This window comes from Salvelinus namaycush, chromosome 7 (genome assembly GCF_016432855.1).
Source record: "Salvelinus namaycush isolate Seneca chromosome 7, SaNama_1.0, whole genome shotgun sequence".
Taxonomy (NCBI): Eukaryota; Metazoa; Chordata; class Actinopteri; order Salmoniformes; family Salmonidae; genus Salvelinus; species Salvelinus namaycush.
Window position 1 is genome coordinate 59,586,821 of NC_052313.1, and position 10,506 is coordinate 59,597,326.

The 10,506-nt window shown below is 40.4% G+C and overlaps 1 protein-coding gene across 1 annotated transcript; it reads left to right on the plus strand.

Annotated features, from left to right (window-relative positions):
- Positions 1–309: 309 nt before the first annotated feature.
- LOC120050881 (gastrula zinc finger protein XlCGF17.1-like) lies at positions 310–5,440 on the plus strand. The gene is made up of 3 exons (XM_038997406.1): positions 310–314; positions 523–536; positions 3,963–5,440. The coding sequence occupies exons 1-3, from the start codon at positions 310–312 to the stop codon at positions 5,027–5,029; spliced, it is 1,086 nt and encodes a 361-aa protein (XP_038853334.1). The 3' UTR covers positions 5,030–5,440.
- The last annotated feature ends 5,066 nt before the right edge of the window (positions 5,441–10,506 follow it).

A 10,506-nucleotide genomic window follows, 5' to 3' on the forward strand; every position in this document is an offset into this window, starting at 1 on the left:
ATGAGATCAGTGCTTGACTTGGACAGGAGCTCAACGGAGCTGAGTACCAGTACCTCAAATTTCTACTGCTTCTGCTCGTTTCTTTTATAGAATATTAGCTCAAAAGTATTGTGGAGCTCCTGTACCTAAATATAAACAGTGCCGTCACCCAAAATGAGTATCGGCACCTATTTCAGTTCAAGTCGAGCACTAATTTCGATAATTGAACAAGAAGAAATATAATATATTTTTAGAGAATAAAGAAAGTGCCTGAACTGTCAAGATTAACTTTTGGTGTCTGTTTCTCATTGTTACTACAGGCAGACTATAATGAAGTATGAGAATAGTGAGGACAAACTTAGCCTGCCTTTCTCCTTCCACAGTGAGTCCAAACCTACAGTCACTGGGTCCTGATTGTGACAGTGGAGCCCAGTTTGCACTGCAGGATCCAGAGATGGCAGCAGTGAAGCTGGAAGACTGCAGTCAAACACTGGAGCTGGATGTCAACATTAAAGATGAAGAAGAGGAGGAGAAGATTGGGACATCTGTTTCTCATGGTAAGAGCAGGTTTTATCTCACTAAGTTTGTGTTATTCATTCCAACTTCCCACTGTGTATGAAAAATTGCAGTAGAACTGTTTCAATGAGAAGGTAGATGTTATTTCATGCTACTCAGACTTGCATGGTTTGACACCAGTATTGCCAACATGTGTTTTATTCACTGGTCTATCTGGAGTGATCAGAGAGCAGACTAAAGAAGTGAAGTAGGCAAACTGCAGTGTTTTTTTATTTATTTATGAAATGTGTCTGTGTAGTTACTGTCGTGGAAATATTGAATAAAATATTTCTCAGATACCGGAGCTTGTGAATTCAAATAGACTTTACTACAAAAGTAACAAAGCCGAGCAATTCCATGGAATAACTGATTCTCCATTCTCAGTACTCAGCTTTTATACAGTTTTACCCTTACATAACATTGTCACTACACTTTATCTAAATAATTAATACCTTCTAGCCTTGGCCTCCCCAATATTGCTGCCTTTCTTATTGGCTCAGACATTAGGGCATAGATTCTATTGGTTGCGTGACACACAGACATGCACACTCGTACTGCAGGTCTAATGGTGCCTATAACTGATTAGCTAATGTTCCTTTCCAAAGTTCTTCACAAGTTCAGGCCGATGTTGTCTATGTATGATTAACCCATGTGCATGTCCAGTAGCCTTCACAAGATCAGATATGGCCCAGACCAGTCTGTGTTGGTCTACCTTGCCTCATCCACACGGATTCTGCTTACGTTCTGTTTTTTACATGTCTAATGGTTAACTCGATGTTGATTCAGCTCTGTACATTCACATGGGCTCAGCCTTCATTCTGCTTACACATGTCTAATATTTAACCTCATATCGATTCTTTCTACTTCAAAGAGAACAGTATAGGTACTGAAAATCACCAGATGACTGGAAATTGTCTAACATTACTAACCCTTGTGATAGTGAGTGGAGGATGACACGCCCCCTTTTAGCTTTCAACTCTTACCCACTTAGAGTAGTTTTATTCCCCTTTTGTGTTGTTCAGCCTACTGATATGAATACATACACTACCGTTCAAAAGTTTGGGATCACTTAGAAATGTCCTTGTTTTGAAAGAAAAGCTATTTTTTTATCCAATAAAATATAAAGTTTATCAGAAATACAGTGTAGACATTGTTAATGTTGCAAATGACTATTGTAGCTGGAAACTGCTTTTTAAAAAAAAAAATTTTTTTTAATGGAATATCTACATAGGTGTACAGAGTAGAGGTCGACCGATTATGATTTTTCAACACCGATACCGATTTATTGGAGGACCAAAAAAAGCCGATACCGATTAATCGGACGATTAAAAAAAAAAAAAAATAATAATAATAATAATACATTAAAAAAAATATATAAAATATTTTTTTGTAATAATGACAATTACAACAATACTGAATTAACACTTATTTTAACTTAATATAGTACATAAATAAAATCAATTTAGCCTCAAATAAAATGAAACATGTTCAATTTGGTTTAAATAATGGAAAAACAAAGTGTTGGAGAAGAAAGTAAAAGTGCAATATGTGCCATGTAAAAAAGCTAACGTTTATGTTCCTTGCTTAGAACATGAGAACATATGAAAGCTGGTGGTTCCTTTTAACACGAGTCTTCAATATTCCCAGGTAAGAAGTTTTAGGTTGTAGGTATTATAGGAATTATAGGACTATTTCTCTCTATACCATTTGTATTTCATATACCTTTGACTATTGGATGTTCTTATAGGCACTTTAGTATTGCCAGTGTAACAGTATAGCTTCCGTCCCTCTCCTCGCTCCTACCTGGGCTCGAACCAGGAACACATCGACAACAGCAGTGTTACCCATGCAGAGCAAGGGGAACAACTACTCCAAGTCTCAGAGCGAGTGACGTTTGAAACGCTATTAGCGCGCACCCCGCTAACTAGCTAGCCATTTCACATCGGTTACACCAGCCTAATCTCGGGAGTTGATATGTTTGAAGTCATAAACAGCTCAATGCTTGAAGCATTGCAAAGAGCTGCTGGCAAACGCACGAAAGTGCTGTTTGAATGAATGCTTACGAGCCTGCTGGAGCCTACCATCGCTCAGTCAGACTGCTCTATCAAATCATAGACTTAATTATAACAAGTTAACACACAGAAATACGAGCCTTTGGTCATTTAAAATGGTCGAATCCGGAAACTATCATTTCGAAAACAAGACGTTTTTTCTTTCAGTGAAATACGGAACCGTTCCTTATTTTATCTAACGGATGGCATCCCTAAGTCTAAATATTGCTGTTACATTGTACAACCTTCAATGTTATGTCATAGTTATGTACAGTTCTGGCAAATTAATTACGGCCTTTGTTAGGAATAAATGGACTTCACACAGTTCTCAATGAGCCAGGCGGCCCAAACTGCTGCATATACCCTGACTGCTTGCACGGAACGCAAGAGAAGTGACACAATTTCACTAGTTATAAGAAATTCATGTTAGCAGGCAATATTAACTAAATATGCAGGTTAAAAAAATCTATACTTGAGTATTGATTTTAAAGAAATGCATTGATTGATGGTTAGGTACACGACAGTGCTTTTTTTTCAAATGCGCTTGTTAAATTATCACCCGTTTGTCGAAGTAGGCTGTGATTCAATGAGAAATTAACAGGCACCGCATCGATTATATGCAACGCAGGACACACTAGATAAACTAGTAATATCATCAACCATGTGTTTTTAACTAGTGATTGTGAAGATTGATTGTTTTTTATAAGATAATTTTAATGCTAGCTAGCAACTTACCTTGGCTTCTTGCTGCCCTCGCATAACAGGTAGTCAGCCTGCTACGCAGGCTCCTCGTGGAGTGCAATGTAAGGCAGGTGGTTAGAGCATTGGACTAGTAACCGGAAGGTTGCAAACATGAATCCCCGAGCTGACAAGGTAAAAATATGTCGTTCTGCCCCTGAACAAGGCAGTTAACCCACCGTTCCTAGGCCGTCATTGAAAATAAGAATGTGTTCTTAACTGACTTGCCTAGTTAAATATAGGTGTAAAAAAAAAAAAAAATACAGATTACCGATTGTTATGAAAACTTGAAATCGGCCCTAATTAATTGGCCATTGCGATTAATCGGTCGACCTCTAGTACAGAGGCCCATTATCAGCAACCATCACTCCTGTGTTCCAATGGAATGTTGTGTGAGCTGTCAAGGCAAGTGGTGGCTACTTTGAAGAATCTAAAATACAAGCTATTTTGATTTAACACTTTTTTTTGGTTACTACATGATTCCATATGTGTTATTCCATAGTTTTGATGTTTTCACTTATTATTCCATGTAGAAAATAGTAAAAAAATTAAGAAAACCCTTGAAGAGTAGGTGTGTTCAAACGTTTAACTGGTACTGTATATCACACCAACTGACTGGTTCTTCTGATGTTCACTCAGGAGATCATGTTGAGACATTCTCTACATCCAGAAAGCAACAGCAGGAAGATCACAGAGCTAAGAGGTCTCACCACTGCCCACATTGTGAGGAGATTTTCCCAATTCTATCAAAGCTGAAAATACACCTAAAAATACATACAGGAGAGAATCTGCATTTCTGCACTGACTGTGGGAAGAATTTCACAACATCAAGGGCTATGACAGTTCATCAGAGAGTACACACAGGAGAGAAGCCTTACTCCTGCTCTGACTGTAGGAAGAGTTTCTCTCAATCGAGCCACCTAAAACAACATGAACATATACACACAGGAGAGAAGCCTTACTCCTGCTCTGTCTGTGGAAATAGTTTCTCTGTACGAGGACATCTAAAACAACATGAACGTATACACACAGGGGAGAAGCCTTACTCCTGCTCTGACTGCTGGAAGAGTTTCGCTCACTCAAGCCACCTAAAACAACATGAACGTATACACACAGGAGAGAAGCCTTACTCATGCTCTGTCTGTGGAAAATGCTTCACACAATCGTCTCAGCTAAAAGTTCACCAGAGAACACACACAGGAGAGAAGCCTTACTCCTGCTCTGAGTGTGGAAATAGTTTCTCTCACCTGGGCCACTTTAAAACACACAAACGTATACATACAGGAGAGAAGCCATACTCCTGCTCTGACTGTGGAAAATGCTTCACAACATCAACTGAGCTAAAAGTTCATCAGAGAACACACACCGGAGAGAAGCCTTGCTCCTGCTCTGACTGTGGAAAATGCTTCACAACATCAACTGAACTAAAAGTTCATCAGAGAACACACACAGGAGAGAAGCCTTACTTCTGCTCTGACTGTAGGGCGAGTTTCTCTCAATCGAGCCACCTAAAACGACATGAACGTATACACACAGGAGAGAAGCCTTACTACTGCTCTGACTGTGGAAAATGTTTTAAATCATCAGCTGAGCTAAATGGTCATCAGAGAACACACACAGGAGAGAAGCCTTTCTTCTGCTCTTACTGTGGCAAGAGCTTCTCCCGATTGGGCAATGTAAAAATACACCAACGTCTACACACTTGAGAGAAGACTTATCAGTTTTCTCAGACCAGCTGAGATTAGTCACTCCACTTAATTCTCATCTCATAAAATAATTGGCAATGTTGAATTGGATCAAATGAAGAAAGTGTAGAACACTCTATTGTAATCCTATTGTTTCTCACTGTGAGAGAACTGTGCAGAGGAAAGGGAGCGTCATAGAATGTTAGCCTCTCTTTACTGATCAGTGTACATCTTGTCAGTTTTGCTGTGTTTTTTTAGCCTGCGTCAATAGAGACACATACCAGCTCTACTGGTACTACCAGCAGTACTGCACCTGTCGACGGCACAAGCTGTTCTGCTTCCACGAGCACATCCAATGCTAATTCTACGTTTGTTGTTAGCCCAGCTAGCATGGACACTGACAGTTGTGATTCTGATGCAGCCGAAGAGCTACTGCCCCTTTACCCGGGAAAGCACCGAGCAACAGACGGATGTTGGACCATCGAAGAGGTGCAAATATGAGAACTACATTGATTTGGGGTTCACTTATATTGGGAATAGTGCCTTTCCTCATCCACAGTGTGTTTATATCTCACAACTCGATGAAACCTTCACTCTTGCGCAGACATTTAGAAACAAAACATGCCAATTTGAAAAATAAGCCACAGGAGTTTTTTGAGCGAGAGTTGAGACTACTTTCGAGTAGTAAGACATGTATAAAAGCAGCAGATACCATTAATAAGAAGGGGCTAGAAGGGTCTTATATGGTGAGCTACCGAGTGGCTAGGACAGGCAAGCTCCATACTATGGTGGAGTACTTAATTTTTCCTGCTTCCGCAGATATGGCTGGGACAATGCTGGTGGAAAATGCCCCAAAAAGTATACCGTTTCATGACGCATCAGTGACATGGCAGATGTTTTGAAACAATTACTGCTTCGCATACAAGCCAGTGAATTCAGCTGGATGAGTCAACAGACGTGGCGGGCCTGGCACAGCTCCTGGTATATGTCTGTTACGTTTTTGGCGGGTCAATTAAGGAAGACATCCTCTTCTGCAAACCACTGGAAACCAGAACAGGATATCTTTAAAAAGTACTGGACAACTTTGTGACATCAAATGGACTTTAGTGGTCAAGATGTGTTGGTATCTGTACTGATGGCGCGAAAGCCATGACAGGGAGACATAGTGGAGTGGTAACGCGCGTGCAAGCAGTTGCTCCCGACACTACTTGGGTACACTGCAGCATCCACCGAGAGGCTCTTGCTGCCAAGGGAATGCCTAACAGCTTGAAAGACGTTTTGGGCACTACAGTGAAAATTGTGAACTTTGTTAACATGGACAACACACAGGTCTTTTCATCATTGTATGATTTTTTTGTGTGCAAATGAACTCAAGCTTACGGACAAATGTAAAATGTGATCTAGCGACGCACCTGAGTGAGTTTGGTGTGCAAATACGCAGGTACTTTCCTGAAACGGATGACACAAACTGGAGTTGTTATCCCTTTCATGCCCTGCCTCCAGTCCACTTACCGATATCTGAACAAGAGAGCCTCATCAAAATTGCAACAAGCGGTTCTGTGAAAATTTCTGGATTGGGCTGCGCTCAGAGTATCCTGCCTTGGCAAATCGCGCTGTTAAGACACTGATGCCCTTTGCAACCACATACCTATGTGAGAGTGGATTTTTGGCCCTCACTAGTATACAAACTAAATACAGGCACAGACTGTGTGTGGAAAAGGATTTAAGACCGAGACTCTCTCCAATACAACCCAACATTGCAGAGTTATGTGCATCCTTTCAAGCACACCCTTCTCATTAACCTGTGGTGAGTTATTCACAATTTTCAATGAGCAAGTAAGGTTTTATATGTAAGATGGCTAAATAAAGAGCCAAATTGATTATTATTATTTGTGCCCTGGTCCTATAAGAGCTCTTTGTCACAACCAGGCTCGTGGGAAGTGACAAACTCACACTCATTCTTATGTTTAATAAATGTATAGTGTGTGTGTGTGTGACAGGCTTACAATATTTGAGAGCACGCTGACCCTGTTGCTAGAGGGGGTACGCAGCTGGAGGTTGAATGTTTGAAGGGTTACGGGACTATAAACATTTTGGGAACCACTGGTCTAGATAATCCCAGTTCCTGCTGTGTCATGCTGATGGGAAGACTAGGGTATGGAGAACCACGAGTGCATGCATCCATGCCGTGTGTCAGCATTGCAGGCTGGTGGTGATGGCATGGGGTGTGTTTTCATGGCACATATTGGGCCCCTTGATAAAAGTGGAGCAACGTTTTAATGCCACAGGATGTCTAAACATCATTGCCAATCAGGTGCATCCCTTTATGGCAGCAATGTATCCAGCTGCAAATTGATGTTTTCAGCAGGATTATGCCCCATGCCACAAGGCTTGTCCAGGAATGGTTCCATGGGAACCATGACAGGGAATTCAGTTTACTGCAGTGGCCTGCCAAGTCACCAGATCTCAATCCAATTGTGCATCTGTGGGAGGAGATGGAACGAGCTATTCGGAGTAGATATCCACTCCCAGCCAACCCGACCCAACTGTGGGAAGCATTGGAGTCATCATGGCCCAGCATCCCTGCGGGTTTCTTTCCACACCAGGTGGAGTCCATGGCCTGACGAATTGAGGCTGTTCTGAGGACAAAGGGGATTGCAACTCAATATTAAGATGGCGTTCCTAATGTTTTGTACAATCAGTGCAAAAGAAATGAATTCAGACCCCTGGACTTTTTCCACATTTTGTTACAAAAATTCCTCAATCTACACACAAAGCCCATAATGACAAATTTAAAACAGTTTTAGATTTTTGGGGGGCAAATAATAAATAAGTATTCATACCGTTTACTATGGAGACTCAATTGTTCTCAGGTGCATCCTGTTTCCATTAAGTATCCTTGTGATGTTTCAACAACTTGATTGGAGTCCACTTGGTAAATTCAATTCAAACAGGCACACACCAGTCTATATAAGGTCCCACAGTTGACAGTGCATGTCAGAGCATAGTGAAGCATGGTGGTGACAGCATCATGCTGTGGGTATGTTTTTCAACAGCAGGGACTGGGAGACTAGTCAGGATCGAGGGAAAAGTTGAACGGAGCAAAGTACAGAGAGATCTTTGATGAAAACCTGCTCCACAGTTCTCAGGACCTCACACTGGTCCACTTTCCAACAGGACAACGACCCTAAGCACACAGCTAAGACAATGTTTGCAAAAAAAAACTGGTTTTACATTGTAATTTTGGGGTGTTTTGTGTAGATTGATGAGGGGAAAAACGATTTAATACATTTTATAAAAATGCTGTAACGTAACAAAATGTGGAAAAAGTCAAGGGGGTTGAATACTTTTTGAATGCACTGTATCAGATCAGTTTTCAGCATTAGTTTCGGTGGATTATTTTTATATTACCAAACACATTTTGTTTAATGATAGACAGGCTATGAATTGACTAGTGTTTATTAAATTGTCTTTTAATGCTAGATTCATTGTTTTAGTCATTGATGATTTAATTTAGTAACTGGTGAAGTTAATTGATATGTTTGTACATTAATTTGTTCTGGGTAACATCTTCTCTTGTGTATAGTTTTAAATTAAACAAACTCTTTTAAATGATATGGTGTCTATATATGAACCAAATTTGATGACATTCTCACAAACAAATGGCCTACACAGTGTATATACAATTGTTGACATCCGATGGTCATTCTTATGGTGGGTTGCAAAATGCAGGATCCTTCCTAGTTGAACCCACCAGAGGGGGACTGTCATGACGGTCCTGTGAGAATCAGGTTACAGAGGATCACGGTTCTACAGAGAGATCTCTCCCTCCCGAAGACGGGGAGAAGTATAGAGGGATTGATGGGGGGGTTTATGACCTCACGTCCATCGTAAGGCAACAGCCCAACTCCATTCTGTTCTCTAATGTGAGAGACTGGAATGTCTGTTTGCCTTAGGAAGAGGTTACAGCCCAAAACTACAGAACATCAAATAAATGGACTTTGAGACATGTATATTTGATCAGCCAAATGGTGGAAACAATGATGGATGGAATATGAAAATGAATGTCTATTTTATGATGTTCTTAAAAGTTAGTTGAGGATGTTATAACGAAAACATTAACTTGAAGAGTTTTCATAATGTATATGTGATGTTGACATACTTTGTGTACAAAATATGCAGATGAAAGAGAATGTTTTGGTGATAAGAGTGATTTTAGTTGTCTAAACGAGATCATAGTAAATCCTAATACCTTGCATTGTAACTAGCTACGCCCCAGGGAACCCAGAGAGTGTGTCATAAAGATGGAAACGCCCCTTTCTAGGGTATAAAACATGCGTTAAGAATTTACATATCAGACTAAGTTGACCACACGCTGCAGCCAAGCCCGAAACGCAACACGAGGTTGAAGATAAAGTAAATCTCTGAACAATCAAGTTTGTGGTGGAGTAGCTATTCTAAGTACTGTATCTAGGAAGTTGAATTTAAGCAGGACCATCCGGCTATTCTTTTCAAGTTACCGGTTGTCTACACGGCCCTCTTACCCACGTCGGGAGCATCGACACGGTTGATTAGCCTCCTCAGAAGCCCACTCTCACAGAACGAGTGCAAGGAAACTGACAACTAAGAGAAAGGACATTGTGACATCGTTTGGAAAATCAGAGACTAACACCTGAAGACGAATGAACAAGGTGTTGGCCAAACCTTTCCCACTAAGCGGAACTCGACCCACAAAGAGATACCCAACGGAGACCTTCAACACGTAAATACATGCATTACACTTTTTACCCATAACATGGGCAGTTCAGGGCAAGGTGTTAGTGCTGAAACTAAGCATAGTTTACAAATATATCCAAGTGTTGAATTTCTCTCTTTCTCTCTCTCTGTCTCTCTCTCTGTCTGTCTCTCTGTCTCTCTCTCTGTCTGTCTGTGTGTAAAACTCCATCTTGTGTTGGTCCACTAGGGACCTGTTGCCATTGTATGAAGTTTTAACCAATAACCTAGACTGTTTTTGTATATTTATCTTATGTTATCATTTAACTGGTTAGTAAAAAAAATTATCAACTCAATTTGTGTGGTACGGAATAATTAGTGAGACCCGGGTTTGTGCAGATTTACTAATTATGCGACATTCAGAATGAGACAGAAATGAATTAATTGGTGACTGCTGGGAAATCTATATAATCTTTGAGTTAATTTGGGAAACGGTAACTCATTAAACAAACTTTTCCCGTGGTGCTTCAGGTTACTGAGTTAATTGTTACAGGATTTATTTAATCACGTAATAATAAACAGTTAATTATTCGATAATTAGCATGTCATCACATTAACAATAACGTCACGTCATATTGATGCCCCCGTGCGAGGAATCTAAGATAAAACTAGGCCTCACTGTTGAATTCAGTCCATAGGAATTGTGTAGCAAGTTACTCACACACCAATCAGGATTATTGTTGAGAATGGTGTGTGTGTGGTTTTTCTTTTTCACCCAGATACTA